At 38.2% G+C, this 18,710-nt stretch overlaps 1 protein-coding gene across 2 annotated transcripts in view; it reads left to right on the forward strand.

Moving 5' to 3' along the window:
* Positions 1-16,230, forward strand: part of RIC8B (RIC8 guanine nucleotide exchange factor B) — a 38,727-nt gene extending 22,497 nt beyond the window's left edge. Inside the window, exons 5-10 of one of the 2 annotated variants that reach the window (XM_052789685.1) lie at positions 1,258-1,411; positions 1,751-1,846; positions 4,396-4,540; positions 4,695-4,839; positions 6,639-6,758; positions 15,121-16,230. In XM_052789685.1, coding sequence (XP_052645645.1) covers positions 1,258-1,411; positions 1,751-1,846; positions 4,396-4,540; positions 4,695-4,839; positions 6,639-6,758; positions 15,121-15,232 — 772 coding nt within the window. In that variant the 3' untranslated portion in view covers positions 15,233-16,230. Of the gene's footprint in view, positions 1-1,257; positions 1,412-1,750; positions 1,847-4,395; positions 4,541-4,694; positions 4,840-6,638; positions 6,759-6,857; positions 8,999-15,120 lie in introns of those variants that run through there. The other variant, XM_052789686.1, reaches the window with a different exon arrangement.
* The last annotated feature ends 2,480 nt before the right edge of the window (positions 16,231-18,710 follow it).

The raw sequence follows: 18,710 nt of genomic DNA on the forward strand, positions 1-18,710 counted from the left end.
CCAAAACGTAGAAGTTGTCTGAATGTCAATTGCTAAAAGAGCAAAAGAGAGATGGCACAGTGTGGAACAGCCACCCAGTCTGATCAGACCAAAACCAGCACATTTGTTAGAAATCCTGTTATGTCTGATTGCCATGATTTGCTTTCTCTTTAACTAATTCTTTGTTAAAATTGTATTAATAACATAAAAACTGAGGGCAGCTTCTAAGTAGATTATTAAAAGTGTTAAATGAAGTTGTTTGAAAAGTTTGTCTATTCTTGGAACACTTCGCCAATCCTTGAAATATCAGTGCCCATAGTTTCTGTGATAGCTTTGAAGTCTGCTTATGTAAGCCTAAATAGTTCTGTAGTATTTCTGACTATATCCATTTATAAATTTAGTTCGGTATCAGCAAGTAAATAATGACAAAATTCTAATTTTTGCAGCAACTGTGTAATTTAGCCCCATATTCAGGAAGAGTATGAACACAAGTCTGTGTAATGAGGACAGGATAGATAGCAAACTCAAGGGATGTGTACCATACAAGAGACCCTTGCAAAGTAAGTTCCTTCTTGCTCCATTAAAGAGGAGGGAGGGACCCTGTGGTCTAATTTTAATCACTTAATGGATATTTGGGAAGTGCTCCTTTTTGTAGAATGCAAAGACTGCCCGTTACTGAAAGGTAGTGCTGATAAATAAACCTGAATCTTTTTTTAATGTGTTGAAAGCATTCTGTATTTCCTATACACTACAAGCTAAGTAAAAGCGAAAATATTTCAGGGGACCTGAAAAATTGCCACCACGCCCCACTGTTATATGAGGAGGAGATGTTTTCTATGGTGTACTTTGTCACATTAATGATGGTAATATGGATGTGTTGTAAAATGTTTTACGTTTCAAGGAGGAAAAAACTCTGACCACTGCAAATCAATGTGAGAGTTCCCCCTGCTGTCCTGCAAGATCAGCTGCTGTAACACACTGCTGGAAGCTGTGCCTTATCTGTGGGATAGGGTACTGTGGAGGCTGGAAGTAATAGTGCACTACTACAGTATAGCTTTTGGAGCTTTTGTCTTTCTTTTTCCTTGTTTGTTCCAAGAGCCAGCACTCAGGCGATAATGCATGCCACCTTCTTTAAAACCCAGAGAGTGGAAAATAATGCATTGTTTGAGTTGCTGGGCCTCTTTTTGGTTGCAGTTGTACAAACAGTTTATGGTGAGTTGTACTCTGTTTTTAATTCTTTCTTTCAAATGAATAATGAATTTTTAAAATCTGTTTCAGCAATGCAGTCAACCTCTTAAGCAATGTTCCCGTTTCTTGCTTGGATGTTCTTATTAGTCCATCATCCCAAGAGGAAACAGATATAAAATACAATGGTATGAATATGGGAGCAATTCAAATTTTACTGGATTTCATGGAGAAGAGAATAGACAAGGTATGGGCTGCAAAGATTCTTCACAAAAGGGGCATCTTTCATGACAGCAAAATTGCACATAAGTAAAGCTTCTTGCAAACCTTTCGGATAGTATTTAGCACAAATATGGATGTCCTTGCTTCTAGATTGTGAAACGCCTCAAAACCGAGAACAAATTTCTGTGAATATGTGAAGCATACTTGCTTGTGTGTGTGTGAGGATGAACATTTGGCTCTTTGTTTATATCTATGTAAAATTCATGTTTTGGCTGTCATATAGGAATTCATTGAAGGGTTCATAGGATTTGAAAAGGAAAATTTGCTTTTAAAAATGTTTTATTTGTATTTGGTTTTATTTTAGGGAAGCAGCTATAGAGAAGGTCTGACTCCAGTTCTCAGTTTATTAACTGAATGCTGCCGAACTCACAGGAATATCAGGAAGTTTATCAAAGCTCAGGTAAGTAAAATATTCATCAAAATTTGAATATGAAGCTAGTGATAAACTTTTTGAGGTTTGTACATCAGTGCAAGACACTGATATTTTAAAAGTATGAATGGTTTCATATTGAATTACCCACAAAGTTCCCTACAGTATTTTTTTTCTGTTAGGTCTGACAACTGTCAGCTATAGAAATACTTTTTCAGTCATGTAAATGAATAGATGTTATGGCTTAAGTTCCACGATACATTTTGTAGAGCTGTTAAATAATAACGTTAGAGATGTTGTAAAGCTGTGTTAATGTGGGTCACCGTGGATCATGTGACATAGAGGCAAAGAACTTGCTGAGGTTTGTCCCCTTACATCCAGCATATCAAAACGATTTTCAGTGCAGTTAATAAAACTTTGCAAAGCTGTGTGGTAGCCAGTGAGGCTACGGGTGTCTTCATGGGTTCTGCTTGAGCTTTAGTTTGACTTCAGCAGGCAGGAGTCATTGGAATTGAAACTTGCGTATCAGCTGTTCTGTCAGAGCAGAACTGTCCCTGGACAGAGGCAAACTTCATCACTTGGTCTCTTAAAACAGCTATTTAATACAGTACAGGCTGTGGGTAGGAGAAAAAGGAAAAAAGATTTACATGCCATGGTTAAAGAACTAAAGGATCTCTGTGGCTTGGTGCTTGGGTGTGGTGTTTTCTGTTTGTTTTGCTGCTTTTCCTGAATTCGAGAGGAGAGAAGTTAAAAGATGAGCAAGGGAGGGACAACTGAAACCAGCTGAGAAATGTTCTTTTTCCTAAGCTACGGTGATTTTTCAGGTTGCATCATAGATGCCACTCCCAGATCAAAGGTGCACCTGAATTCATACATGGAGTTTATAATGTAAAAGAGCATATATTTTCTGCCTCTTTCACCTATACCAGAAAAGTGGTTTTGAGGAATTTAAGAAACTTGTTCTTGCTGTTTGGTTTTGTTCACAGCAATTCTTTCCGAGGATACTCTTCTGATCTGTTAAGTAAAAAAAAAAAAAGTTGCAGAGCCAAATGTTCAGAAGTTAGAAAATGAAGTTGTCTGCACGTTTTTACGACATCTCGGTGTCTAGATGTCAGGATATAATTGCATGCTGTCTCTTACCACAGGACCACTGCCTCATATAGTGCACAGAATAGATGGGTGCTGCTAACTGCCTGACCGGATGTTTGATATTTTGAATTACCCTCATTGTTAAGTGTTGGCCTTAGGCTTTATTTGTTGTGCACTATTCAAATTCTGATCTGAAGACAGAATGATTAATTTTCTCATGGACTGTCCTATGGCACTCATCACTGTATTAGTGTTAGAGTATTCTAAAAACATTAATTCATTCTTACAACACTCTGTGAAATGGCAGTCATGGTACTATCCCCATTGGGGAAAGTAAGTAGGGACAAAGTAAAATGTTTTTGTTAATTGTTTGAATACTTAGTTTGAAAAAGACGGGGTCTGTTTTTTTCAAAGCAGTCAATACTGTAATATTCATTTGTTTAAGTCTCAGTTCCCTGTGAGTCTGATTTCAGTAGTAATTGAGCAATAATTTTGCACAGAACATGACATTTTTACGTTAGACACATAGAAGACAAAGGACCTGCAGTTTCTTATGGCAATTAGTGACATCTTTGGTTTCATTCCCTAGTAAAACGTTGAAGATCCAGAATTCTTGCAGGAGTCTTCAGACCATTAAATATTTCATATTACGTCCCAGATTTGTTTGCAGATCATTTCATATCCTGTGAATGTGAAAAAATTAATGTAGGTTTTGAGTCCGAAAGCATATGCACAAGGAGGCAGAAGTTAGGTTGCAAAAGCAGCCATATTTCAGGCACCTCTTGCTTTTCTTGAGGGCTGAAGTTAACAATATTAATGACATTTAATGAGAAAATAGTGTGTTTGAGGAAATGTTAAATAGTGTTTTCTCCAAAATCTTTTTGAAACTTAGCTTCAGCTTTTAAAAGTGTGTTTTCTGGGAGAAGTATGCGTTTCCTCTATACATGTAGAGCCAATTTTTTAAATTCATGGTAGTAGAACTTGCAATGTGACTTTATTTTCCTGCTTTTTCACTATAAGTATATTCATTGTTCTGTATAAATTACACATCATGTTAATATTGTATGCTGCCTTAAGCTGGTATTTTTAGTGCTTTTGCCAGATATTTGAGCAAAACAGAAGAAACAAAGAACACGAAGCTACTGCTGCCTCTGGGCCAACTATTTTGGGACACTCATTTGTGCTTTTAAACACCTAATGGTTGTCTTTTGCTTTTTTTGTTGTTGTTGTTGTTGTTGTTTTTTTAAATAAGTCTGTGTTTGGGACTGAGTACTCTTCTGTCCAGGATGGCAGACCAGAAGGCCTGAATATGTTAAGAAGCAAGAGTCATTGCTAGTGCATGTGAGCATAGTTAGGTTGATTTTATTCCTTTTTTTGAAGGAGCAAAGCTTACAGTATTTTCACATTCTGTTGACTGTGTGTGTTTCTGCAAGGATTGGATGGGTATTGCCATGCGTTCTATGCTGGTTTTCCTTTTTTTGTGCTGCTAGGTACTGCCTCCATTAAGAGATGTATCAAACCGTCCAGAAGTTGGTACAACAGTGAGAAACAAGCTTGTGCGCCTTATGACACATGTTGACCTTGGAGTAAAGCAAATTGCAGCAGAATTTCTTTTTGTTCTTTGTAAAGAGAGAGGTAAAAATTACTTTTTTTTCTCCCTTTTATATAAGGTCCTGCTGTAATTAGTATACTTGCCTCTTGCTGCAACTCTCGATTCTTTTAACACTATGCTGTTTTTTGTTTTATAGCTGAACATAGCTGAATAATTTTCCTGTATCTTTCTTTGCAGTTGACAGCTTGTTAAAATATACGGGCTATGGTAATGCAGCAGGATTGCTGGCAGCAAGGGGCCTGTTAGCAGGAGGAAGAGGAGATCATTGGTACTCAGATGATGAAGATACAGATACAGAAGAATACAAATCTGCAAAGCCAAAGTATAGTATTGTTTTCAGTTCTGCACATCCTGTTGCAATTTAGATGTTTTAACATAATGTTTTTGTTTCACATTCTCCAGAGAGGCCAGTTTTGGAATTACACATGCTTGTATTAACTACTGTCTCCTGTTGACTTCATGGTCTAATTATTGAGAAACCAGCCTCTAATGGTGACCATCATATAGTCAGATGGCACCAGGGGAAAGAAAAAAATTCACTATGAGAATGATTTAACTTCAGTCTGAATATCTATTTAAAATACAGGTGTGAGAAGAGATTTTTGAGCAAATTTTAGAAAAAAATTATAGTAACAAACTTAGCAAGGATGGCTTTTGCCCCAGGTTTTCCAGGAACTCACATGAAGTTGCCAAACAACTCACTATTGTTTCTGGGGTATATCTCTGCAACAGAGAACATAAAGGTGTCAAATGTGGCTTAAGGTTTTAAGTGGGACTTTGTAAAAAAGGAACAAACCAGTAGGTCTAGTTTCAGCCAGTCAGATTGCCTGGTACTAAAATTTTCCTAAATAATTGAGTAGGTCACATAGGTAAATATGGAAGGAGCAAAATAACTTCTGTAGAAGGCATGCATCACGAATCCAATATATTTGTATGAAGGATTCAATGATCATATAGAAGCGCTCTCTGTTCATTTTTATTAATTGTAATTGATTTGGTGTTAGAGGTTTCAGTTTGTCGTGTTACATCTATGATTTAATGCCATTTTAAGTAGGTTCTGAAATTGTTGATAGTGGGCATCTGAAGCATGTTATTTTTCCATTTTACTCCGTTTTCCTTGAATTACACAGTCATGATTAGGTATATGACGGCAGGTTGTGGCTTACTGAAAGATTCTTACTAAGGAACGTGAATGAAAGGCAGGATTAAATGTATGAGAAGTTACAGGAATTATTGCTTCTATGCTAAGAAATGAACTCTAAAACAGGAGGTTTCTTTTTGTTTCTGTACTTCAGGATTTTTTTCTTCTTGCTCTTTTCTCTATGGTCTTCTTTCAAAAGCCTAACATCGAGTTATATGCATATAAGTAAAACTATAACATCTATTTAGTTAAAAGCTGACACTGAAATGAAACATTCAAGACAACTGTCAGTTGATTTATGCATCTGATTTTCTGTATTGCTGTTAAATGTTTGTGATCAAACTGCTTGAAAAGACAATTTACCCTGTAAGTGTTCTTGAAAACTACTTCTCTGCTTTTGTTACCATTTCTGTATTGCCGTTCGCTTGTTTTAACAGTGAAAATAAAACTGGCATTGTAAATTCTCAAAGTAACCTTAATTTGGTTTGAGCAAAAATTATCATGGGAAGGGAATAGTAAACTAATTCAGAGGTTCTTCATGAATAAGAAAATGTAACTGGAACCTGTCTATCTTTTTTAAATTAAACCTGCACAGGATTAGTTTCAAACATGTATCTGCCATTCTGTTCCCCATCTGTGTCATTATTACTAATGACATTGTCATTATTACTATCATTACTCCCCTGCTTTCAAACTGCTTGTGTAGGGGTTATAACATAACAAGCACTACTGGACTGTGTATTTCTGAGTAGCTAACAAGAAATTAATACAGTGAATCAACACGAAGATAGTATCATGATTCACGAGAAAAGGCTACAAACATGAAAGTTGGCTATTTATAGTAAAACCTTTCATGTGCAGTTCAGACAGTTTTAGTCTTGGTGGTTTCTGTTAGTGTGTTCCTCTCTCCTCATATCAAGAAGATAGAAAATTTACATATTTCGATAGAAACGTAAACTGTATTGTTTTTCCACCTCCAGCATTAACCTTATCACTGGTCACTTAGAAGAACCAATGCCCAATCCGATGGATGAAATGACAGAAGAACAAAAAGAATATGAAGCTATGAAGCTTGTCAACATGTTTGATAAACTTTCCAGGTATTGTATTATAGCTGCTTTTGAGGGAGGCAGCTCATATCCTGGCTCTTTACTAAGGTCTAGTGCTTCAAAATAGTGCTATAATCAACTTCTTTGCAGGATTAGGACCACTTTAACTGCAGAGAAAAATGTTTAGCACTTCAAAGAAAAGAGTGATATGTAACAGGACTTCAGAGGAAACCTCTTTCGGAGAGGATTGGACAGAATCAGGAAGATCTGGTGGTGAGGGGACCTGCCTCCTAAGTGGATAGGCTGATAATAATGAAAAGAATTTCTCCTTTTAAAATATGGGACACAATCCAAGCCCAAGGCAAGTGTACTCATTTTCCCCAAGTCAATGAGCAGCATCTCGTGGTAACTACTTATGTCTGCTGCTTATATGGAGAACAAATACAGTGTGAAAATAGTTGTCACCAGAAGCAATAAATTATATAATGGAGCAATTAAAAGGGAATTTACAATTAAGAATTACTGTGGATTTATGAGAATAAGTGTGGACTGGATTACAAATGAGCCTTTATAATTTGTTTTAAATGACTGGGGTAATGCCATAAAATAAAAAAGTACTTAATGTGACATAAAGGTGTATATTATTAATTCAGAAAGTTGATTTTTATTTTATAACTTTCTACACACAAAAAGGGAACAGACCTGTGCTGTTGGCTATAGCTTTTTTTCTCTTTGACTCAATAATCCTGGAATTTGCTGGGTTTTCTTCCCCCATACTTGTGGCCATATTGGAGTGATTGCTTGTCGTTTGTTTTCTGCGTAAGCAGAGTTTTACATTCTTGAGGAACACTTAATGTAATACTAATGTACCATTGAACTGATCTGTAGGAGTTTAGGTAAATATGCAAGTGGATCATTCTTCAAACATGGGAAAACTCAGCAGCTACAAATGCGTTTGTGTTTTGTGAGAGTGTGTAGATATTCAAATAACAATATCTATTGAGAGAAATTCAGCAAACCAAGTATTTTTACATCTCTGTTAAAGATTAGGAATACAGCAAAAGATATGGGAGAATCTGGATTTTATATTAGCTGATAAAGACTGAATTATAAGCAGGGAAGGGTCTTGGAACAACTGATCTGAGACTGTCAGTGAAGCAATTGGATACTTTCACATTATTTGCATGGAAAGCAAGCGTAGTGTGTTACAGTCTTTTTAATAAAGAGAAGAAAATGCAATGCACATGTAATCTTAATTGAACTGCTGTAATGATTGCTATAGAAGCTAGAGAATTAAGATGCTGAGCATTAAGGGTACCACAATAAAATGACTAAATGGTCTAAAACTTTTTTTAAGGGAAGATTGAGACCGGAGATAAACTGAGACTGAAGACAAGTCAGTTGCTAGCGCTATAGCAGTTACACAAAAAGTCCAAATGGCCTTACTGTAGCATAAGAGCCTTTTCAGTCTGGAGGACTGGAGGCACCTGCTGTGTTGCCTGCTCCGAACTGACAATAACTAAGCAGCTGGTGCCCTGTGTCACTACTGATCCTCTTGGCCAGTGGTATTACTTTCACCTTGGGCTTTCTGTGTCAGTTACATCCACCTGCAGTTTCTTCTATAGTACTTAGACTGCAGACTCTTCAGGGCTGGGACTCTTTTTGTTGGAAGGCTTTTGCTTGTTTGCTTTTTAGTATAGTGATTACTGTGGGACAGTGTTGTTGATGTGACCCCTTTAGGTGCTGCGATAACATGAATAAAATCACTTGACTGTTCTTCCCACCCTTTTTGTTTTACTGAAAATTGGGGGAGGGGGGAAAATGCTGGCAGGAAGGAAAAAGAAAGTAAGACCTGGTTTTGGGAGGCTGTGGGATGTTTTTAATTAATGTAATTGAGTGCAATTGTGGGGTTTGCAGATGTTAAATCAAAAGGGAAGCTGCCAGTCTTGGCAGAAAGCGTTGGTAACATGCTGATAGTAGTGGGAGTCCCTTCATGTTTTTGGAATTGAACACTTCTGCTTCCAGCTTGAGCCCTTCAGTGCTGGGCGTTTTCAGAGACTTAAATCTACCACTGGAATGCACTATTTTTCCCTTGGTTTGCAACCTACAAATTTAAACCTAAGGTTGCTTTGATAGGAGTCTTCAGTTGATTCTGGGTTTTGAATCTTGCTTTGAGGCAGACTGCTGGTGGCAGGTTTCCTACTTCTGCTGGTCTTTGTTGTTGTCATCATAGGAGGGGACATATACCATGAACTGTGAGCAGTTTCAGTTTGGTGCAGTGCTTTGCTTATAAGAGGGGAGGAAGTTTGACAGGGAATGAACAGCTCCTTCTTCTAATCTTGAACGAGTGTATGTAACTTGGACAAGAGCTTAGAGTGATGTACTGCAAAACTGGTTTGCCTAGTACGCTTGTATTGTCCCAGTAATAGAAGCTAAGCTTTAAAGAGCTAGCATGCTTTTACTGGAGAAAGGTATGGGGAAAAAAAAAAAGTTGAAGGGGTGACAGACTTGCTTCCCTTCCTGACCGATGAGGATAATCAGGCCAGGCTGTCACTGGGGTGTTCTAGATTTGGCTTTGACTGTGTCCTGGTTTCAGCTGGGATAGAGTTAACTGTCTTCCTAGTAGCTGGTACAGTGCTATGTTTTGAGTTCAGAGCGAAGAATGTTGGTAACACTGATGTTTTCAGTTGTTGCTCAGTAGTGTTTAGACTAATGTCAAGGATTTTTCAGCTTCTCATGCCCAGCCAGTGAGAAAGCTGGAGGGGCACAAGAAGTTGGCACAGGACACAGCCAGGGCACCTGACCCAAACTGGCCAACGGTGTATTCCATACCATGTGACGTCCCATCCAGTATAGGAACGGGGAAGTGGGGGGCAGGGATTCGCCGCTCGGGGGACTGGCGGGGTGTCGGTCGGCGGGTGGTGAGCAATTGCACTGCGTATCATTTGTACATTCCAATCCTTTCATTATTGCTGTTGTCATTTTATTAGTGTTATCATTATCATTATTAGTTTCTTCTTTCTCTGTTCTATTAAACCGTTCTTATCTCAACCCACGGGTTTTGCTTCTTTTCCCAATTTTCTCCCCCATCCCACTGGGTGGGGGGGAGTGAGTGAGCGGCTGCGTGGTGTTTAGTTGCTGGCTGGGGTTAAACCACGACAGACTGACTCTGTATCATTTTTTAAAAGTTACCTGATGACAGATTGAACTCAGAAAACAAATTTGCAAAACAGTACTACTTCATTGAAAAGTTATAGCCTTCATTAATGGCTGCTAACTGTTTACACTTTACCCTTTGTACAGATTTTTTGAAACTATAAATAATAAAGTGGCATTTTCTCCCTTGTTCCGTAAAATGCCAGTGGATTTTTGCTCTCCAGGTTTCTCTTTATTTTCAACATTGGCATCAAAGAATTGAAACTGCTTTGAAGTGAAGTAAAGCTGATCCATGCTTTTGGTCATTTTAGGTCTTACTTCCAAAGTTTTTCTTTTCTCTTAGGTTGTTGGTGTTTAGGCCTGTTCATGGGGTAATTGACCATCGACATGGCTAAATTAAAATTTATCACCCAGTTTTGTTTTATCAAAATGTATGGAGGAAAGCTGAATATTGTTTGTGAACCCATTTCCCCTGCCCCAATATTTTAACATAGACTTGGGTTCTATAAAAGCTTTTGTAGAAATTAATATTTTGCTCAAATTTGGCTGGATGAGATTACTTTTTAAAATCGTTAAATATATATAAAGTATAAGTGTAAATGAAGGTGAAAAATCTTGATTACTGCAGCTCTTGAGAGATGTAGATGTTACTTAGGTAGTTTGCTGGATGCCTGAACTTGGCCTTGAAGTAACTCTATGGTTTTTGTCTGCAGTAAGGGTCGATACTATCTTGTTGATTCATTGAGAATTGTTTGGTGACTGTAAATCAGTGTCTTCTGTATGTGATGCACATCTTTGGGCTTTGAAAAACTTCCCAGATCTGCAAAAAGATTTAACTCAACCTTTCTTTTTTGCAAAACATCAAGTTAGCCACCTTGAATCAGTGTTGTATGATATTCTGTCTGTTTATATCATAGTTTATTGGAAATACTGTGCATTAATTAAAATGTCTGGAAAAAATGCTAACATTTTTTCTATTATTAATGGTAGGTAGAATTGTATATTAATTGACTAATTTAAAATGTCAGGATGCTTTTTCCAAGCCAACCTTGTATTAATAGCAAGAATCCTTTTGCTGATGAAATGGTCTCCAATTATCACAGCTTGGGTTTTGTTGTACATTGAACAGAAGTCAACAAAACGAGTATGTAAGAGAACCTGTCTAAATAAGCAACCATACTCATTAAAAACACAAAATTAATCATAGGATGAATGAAGAAGGCAATGTTACATAGATTTTTTTTCTTTTCCTCCCCTTTCTAATCATAGAACAAAATAATGTTACATGAAAGGATCGGAACTATTATGTAGTACTCAATTATAAGGAGGTGAATAGGTCCCTAACATGCCATTTTATCAAAGGAGCAGACTGATGTTTACATGATGGCTGTTTCATTACAGACACCGTCATTAATTCCATGTGTCAATACTGCCCTGTAGCACATAGAGCAGACAAGAAAGAGTTACCCTTCAAAACAAGGGAATGATTTTTGAGTCGTTATCAAGCTAAATGGCAAGCAGGAAGCTAGAACTTGTATAGATACATTTGAAGGGACTCTTGGGATATCTGGAAGTGGAAGAAGAGAATGCGTTTTACCAACTGTTTAATTATGGTGTGTTTCTAAGTACACTTGAATAGAATGCTTTGTTTGCATTAGAAAAATGAATGCTGCAAGAAGGTGTATTTGAGTATATGGGAGGTCACATACGGATGTTCAAATATGTATAAATATGCACACTGTGTACTTCTATATATCTTCATGGATACAGAAGTATTCCCACTGCCACCTACTGGGCCAAAGCGATCTGTCTTCTGCCCTATAGATGTACTATAAACATCCAGTTTCTGGATAGTGAACTGTCTTCTGAGGCTTTATGTGCCAGTTTCTGGTGCTTCCCTTGCCACCTTGTATTTCACCTTAAACAGTAAGCACATTCTCAGCTAGCCCAAGTTGTCAAAGCTCAGTTGAGGTCTCTAGGCAGCCAGTGCTAAATGGGCAAATTGCTGAGGCTGGCAGAGCTGAGACCATTCGTACCAGGTAAGGATCAGCTCTGTGGGCTCTTGTGTGGTACTGAAGTTAGCTGAGTGATGCCTCTTGCAATCCTACCCAAAATTCTGTGATTTAGCAGATAGTTAGTTGTTCCAAACTTCTGAAGCTAGCTTTGTAGGCAGCCCAGATCTTTTCATCTGTTTGTCTCCCTCTGTATTCTTCCCCTTTGAAAAACAGGAGTAAGCTTGTGTGGTATTAGAGCTTGCAGTTAAGTTTTCACAGTGAAAGGATGCCATGTTTTACACCGTTTTAGGACTAAATTATGGTTAGGAAAAAAATAGGCTGATCCCTGCTTCTCTTCCTCCTTCTTCTTTTGGTGGCCTACAATATTTCTGTCTTCATACAGTTCCGTTTTACTGGGTAGCATTTGTGTGAGGAAGGATATATGGAGTTCAGACTCCTAATGCAGAGAGAACAGCAAACTTGTAACAACCATCTTTCATACTGCTCAAGGACTTGCAAAGCAGGAAGCTCGTGCAAGAATATAAAGGTAATTGATAAACACGCTGTTATTGTATGAAATGTGAGCTCATCCGAGCTCATAGCTAAAGCCTGGAGAGGAGGAAATGCATTGGGAATGAACCTCAAATGCAATACAGCACAGTTCGTAATGGTGCACTTTGAAACGAGTACAGTGAGCTGAGAAACAGGCTTTTGAGCATTGCGAAAGAAGACACAAATGCACGTCAGTGACTCAGACTTCTGCATTACATTGTCATGCAAAACTCGGTGCATTTATCCCCAACCCCCTCCCACAAAAACCACAGACCAAGATTTGTGCATATGGATGTGTCACTGGGAGAGAAAATGTTTGTATCAAGTTCTGAGTGTGTGTAGCAGGATGTAAAAGTGAAGCATGAAAGTAGAGTTGCAGAGAAAGAGCTATGTCTTTATATTTGACAGATGATGAGATTGGACTTCTTGACAGTATTTACAGATATAAGTATCCTTATGTGAGGAGAGGGAGGTCCCCACATAAGGGGACCTTGGGACCTTGTTTTCCCATGTTTCTCTTTCCTTTTTCTTGAACTGTTTCTTTATCCTTTACTAGCCATTATAATTTATTTATTACCAATAATAAATTGTAAATGACTAGTAAATGATGTGATTCTATGACTCCTGGCTGCAGTGTTAAAGTTGCAACCTAAGAGTATGCATTGTGGCTTTTAAAACAAAAATCTAGGATCCTCTCAGCTTAGAGGGCAATCAAAGGTGATTTCATTCTTTGTGGCTATCTTTTTACTTTTAGGACTTAAAAAATATGAGCAAGGACTTACTCTTCAGGTTATTCTTCTCCAAAAATAAGTGTAATAGATAACCACTGAGGCTTGACTTGAGTAAGTGGTGCTGAAGAATTGTTGCAAGATTGATTATAGATTTCAAAGGGCAAGTGTTTTGTATTGTGGTGTTTAAAGTTTAAAAGCCAAAAAGGCATTAGATGTATAGGGTTTTTTCCTGTGAAAAAAGGCTTTGCTATTAGATGCAACTCAAAAGCACTACAGCTTTGCCTTTGGGGGGACTCTTGCAGCAGGCAGGCAGGGTTCTGGTCCTGTTTGGACACTAGATCTGCAGTCTGCATTTTTTGAGCCCTTTCGAATCTAGTTTCAAGTATTCTTTTGATCTCTTCTTGCACACATCTCTAGCAGATACTTGAAAACAGTATTTTGTTTGGGCAGAATCTGCATACAATAGATGGCATTGCCTGAAGGAAGAGGACTTGCTGTCAGTCCTCAAGTATGGCAAACTATCTCCAGTCTGTTTAAAGATAGATCCTACTCTTACACACACACAAAGAGGAAGAGTCCAGCCTGTGCTTTTTGAGTATGTTCATTACAAACCTCCTTCCCTGGCCCCCAGCTTCCCACCCAGACCTGGTTAGCCAAACCACAGCAGTGTCTCCAGGACCAGTTTCTCATGTTTTGAAATGCCGCAGGCAGTGGGATTCATGAGCTTATCACCGTAGTATCTGATTGCCACATCTGTGCAAAGAGCTGCATTTCTCTTGCTGGTCTCTGCTCTTCCTGAGCAAAAAAGACTCTTGGAGGCTTAATTTAACTGCTGCTCAACTGTACAATATCTAGTGTATGCATGCCATGTAATTCAGATGATGTCTTTCTTGCTGTTCCTACGGTTGTGTTAAGGTTAGACTGCCAGCTGTGTACAAGCAATTTTTGTCCCTTTTTTCAGCCAAGGTAGTAGTGCAGACCAGGCAGAGAGCTGGTGAAATGCCTTTGCTTCCCCATTGAGTGATGGAGTTTTATTGTCTGTGGCTTGGGAGGGTGGTATATGTACGTTAAATTGGCAGTTTTATTGGGCTGCCTTTCAAGCAAGGGGTAAATTGACATCAAGCCTCCACTCCTTTATTTAAGGTGACTCCTGAATATTTAGAGGTATTTTCCATTTTTTTTTTTCAGCAGAAAATCAAAATGTTATCTTTGCTCTTACAGCTTTTGCCATAATCCACATATAAATGAGGTGATAAAAAGTAAGGATTAAATAAATCTTTGCTAATACTTTTTGATTGGCTTAATCAATAATTAATCATCTCTTAGATGAGGCTGTAGCTTGTGGAGTAGATATAATTGGATTAGCTGCTGAGAGGCCTTTGGAGCTTTGAAGAGATTAAAATGGCTGTCAATCCTGTAATTAAACTGCCACAAACAAAAGCAATAGTATTAGAATCAGTCAGCTTTTTTTAAATGAATCAACAAGTACTTACACACCCCTAGTAGTGGGGTAGGCAGAGTCTGTTCTCGTAACTGATTTATTTCCTTCAACAAGGTAAATATGTATCAAATCATTGTTTTAATTGCCTGGACATATATTGGCCAGAATGGCAGGTGAAATTTTAGGAAGAAATGGCTGTCGGAGAACTCTTAGGAGAAAAGCTAGTTTGTGTATCTAAAACGGTGAACCTGCTCCTTGTCTTGAGCCTATTAGGCACTGACTTTTCATGGTGTCTTTAATTGGCTAAGTAGGTTTGGCCTACATGAATGAAGTCTTTATCTGTCCTGCTCTTTCCCTCCCACCTATTTTGGAAGGTTTTTTGTTCCTCTTTCTTCAAAACAGAGGGCTTTAGCAGAAATAACTTCCTTTTAAAGGCTCATTATGTACTAAAGCATATACTGTATGTGACTGTATTATACACATGTGAATTGATATGTGTGCATATGCTAATATATATTCTTTTTTTAAATCTCTTACAGAGATGAGCTTATAAAACCAATGGGAGTGCGGCCGGATGGTACAATGGCTCCTTTGGAAGAAGCAGTCAGCCAGTACCATACCAACAAGCAAGACAGTTCAGATTCAGACTAAAGCATCACCTGCTTCACTCCCAATTCTCCTCTAATCCAAACTTTTCCTTAGAGCCATGACATCTTTTATCTAGGCATTTTATCCTCACATTAGCCAGCATCACTTTAACTGTTCTATTATTGGAATATTTAAATGATGGGTCCTGTGGTGTAATGTCTGAATTTTTATTGTCTGTTTAAAGAACATATCAATTTATTAGTTTATGATCTTTATTAATTTAAAACTAAATGTATTTCAAAGGGATAAAAAGTGAAAGCCTAAAATGTAAAATAAAATACAAACACTTTAATTTTCCAGAATCCTGTTTTCTGAAGTCTGTAGGTTTTCCCATTCTTGATATTTTATTTTTTTGTATTGTCTTGCCAGTCTCTCCCTTTATATAATTGTAATTAAAGAAGTGTGTTTGCTTAATGGCATTAGGAGCAGAGGGTGTTTAAACTTAGAAGTCTGACTGACCTTGTGAAGCTGCTTTAACTGGCACTCAGCAGTGATTTCAGAGCTACCATTTTTAAAATCTCATTGGGTTTGTTACTGCTACACACTTCCGTGGTTAAGCTGCTGCTTAAGATTTTACCTATGTGTCAGTCACTGACTGCTGCAAAAATTACCTTTAAATTGGGAACAAGATGATGTATGTTGTATGTCCTCCACCCCCCCCTCCCCCATTAAGACCACACAAATATACACCCCCCCCCATCTTTGGTTAAGTAAAAACATCCCTATTCAAAACAGCATTCAAGTATGTACACTTAAATGTTGCCATGAATGGGAGTGGACTGAAGTGAAGTGCATGTGCAAGTGTTTTTACTGAATTGGGGCCTACTTTTGGAGATTAACGGGTATGCCTCACTTGAAGGGAAGTCAAACTAATCAACAAAGAAATATTTCCTTTTAGGGAGAACTTAGGAAGCGATGGGGTGGAGTGGGAAGGAGAAGAAAGTGTCACTTTCAACTCTGTACTCTTTAAAAACAAAGATTAAAGTTTTAGGCGTGCTGCACTGCTGTTGTTGCCTCTTTGCCTGCTTGGTTTTCTTTCTCCGTGTGTTTCTCCCAGCATGAATTACATGAAGAATAATTCATGTCCTAGTTTGTAATTTTTTTTTTTTTTCTCGGAAGCATACACATGCCATTCTTGTGAACCTTTCAGGGGTTGGTGAAGGTTCTCAAGTTTGTTTCCTATGACTTGACACTGGTTCCCTGAACTAAGGAAGGTGGTGTTCAAAGACCTTGTAAAGGGAGGACTTGGTATGAAATCATGCTGTGGTTTCCCATGTGAGGAGCTTCCACAGATCTCCTTAGCCTTCCGAAAGGACTAAAAAGAAATAATGCACTGCTGTCTTCCTAGCTGTTAAGTTTGTTTTCCGAAAGGATACTGCCCAGCCATAGCAACGCCCTTTTTTTAAAAAAAAACAAAACAAGGGAACTTAGCGACATTAATTGTATACATTTCTGTATGCTGGGACCTTTCTGAATGTTAAAAATATTGATGCTTTGGGTTATGACTTGATTTGGGCTATATTGTCTGCTGCATCCACACAGAGCATCACAATTTGCATAGGGGGAAAAGGAAGCCAGGTACTGTTCCCACATAGCAATAGCTAAAGCAAAACCCATCAATGTATTTATAATACTGTAATCATACCTATTATGTATGAATCCAAAAGGGGGAGGGAGGGGTTGTCCAGGAGCAAGAAGTATGCTTAGCTGCATCGAAGCTAGGTCTCAAAAATGTAATTCTGGCTTTAGCATCATCCACTGATGACTATGAGCCCAGCCCAGGCAAGTATTATGTGCACTGCAGGTGCAAAGAATTTATGAACCCTCCCTGAGGAGCAAAACTTAACTAGCTCTGTTAATGAGGATCTGAGTCCTGTCTTGGTATCAGCTGAGGCTGTTTCTTGGGGCTGGAGAAGCAGTTATTTCAGTAATAGGCTTCTATGTGGGTTGCTATAGAGAGATGATTACAGAGCATGAAAAAAAAGCAAAATCTCAATTTGTTGCTTTAAAAGTTGTAGAATATGCTCCTACCATTAGCTGGCTAAAGAGATTAATAATAATGGGTCCAGGGACCTTGTTAAAAATGGTATAGCATGAGGCTTTTGTCGTCTGGCTCCTGCCAATTGCAACAGGGCAAAAATAGCCGCAATAAACAGAGTTCTTCTGTTTAGTTTATCATGGAAAACACATGCTTGAATTAGGTTTTACAGACAGGAGATGCTGCTTCAATTAAAAAGAAAAAAAAATGGAGACCAGGTATAGAAGGTTCTGCCTGAATCCTCTAGTTTGGGTGATTTTCATAATTGCGTTGCCTGTAGTGCAGGTTGATCTAGATAAATTAATAACTTCCACTAGTGCAGTATCCCAAAGCATCTCTTGTTCCAAGATGATAGTTTGTGGAAGGGGTGCTGCAAGATTTTTGACTTAACTTTGAAATGTAACATAGGTCTATCCTTAGCTGCACCGGCTGGAGATGTGGGAAAATCTTGGGACAAAGTTCCTCCAACACAACAGTGCATCTGCTTCCTTGTGTGCTGTATGATTTTTTCTCTTCAAAGTAACCATGCATGTGTTAAGATTTCTCTTGGATTGGGAGTCTGGAGAAAAGTAAAGTATTTCGTTGTTAAAAAAAAAAAAAAGCTCCCTGGAATTCTTTGTTTACTGTGTAATTAGGATTTGCTCCTGAGTTTCTTTTCAAAGCTGAGCCTCCAAAATTGGAAGCTTGGGCAACTGAACCTTATTTAGACTGGCAAACTGGTCAGTGAGCCTGACCAGTTTGGGGAATGCTCTCTCCTTTCTCCCCAACAGAGCACAGAGGTGCTGCATCTGCATTTGAACAAGAGTCTGAAGTTCCCGTTCAGACGCGACCATGAGAATCTGCTGCAACCTGCAATGTTTTAATACCTGGTAGTCTGAAGCCTGGAGAGCAATGAAAGGTTTGTTGCTTGTGCTAGCAGTAGCTCTGATAGAGTCAGTATATACATATTTGACTAGCGCGTTTCATTCCATACGGTACGAGCTACTCTGTATTATATGAAATAATGATATTTGATTATATAAATACATGCTTTCATTTTTCCTCCAAAACATTTGAGCGTAGTTGACACAGAAAATACTGTAATTGGAAAAAGGAAGTCTGAGTAAAAAGTCAATAGATCTTCTGGTGGTGACTAAAGGTGTTAGCCAGCGGGTTTCAGAGATCTCTACCTTTCATTCCCAAAAAGCCTTTCACGGTCAGTCCCAAATACAAAAACTTGTGTTTCGATCTTTATTTTGGCATCAACCGTCTGAAGTAACACAGTTCTCATTAAAGCTCGTCAATGATTTGGAAGCTTTGCTTTTCTTTGTTTCCCATTAGAGTTATGAAACAAAAGATGATGGGAAATTGCTGAAATTTGTCAGAATACTTTGTTCTTTTGCAAAATAATGCAGACGTATTTGTTTAAATGTTCATGAAAACTTCCTGGCTGGTATTCTTAAA

This window comes from Harpia harpyja, chromosome 6, assembly GCF_026419915.1.
Source record: "Harpia harpyja isolate bHarHar1 chromosome 6, bHarHar1 primary haplotype, whole genome shotgun sequence".
In the NCBI taxonomy this organism is placed as follows: domain Eukaryota; kingdom Metazoa; phylum Chordata; class Aves; order Accipitriformes; family Accipitridae; genus Harpia; species Harpia harpyja.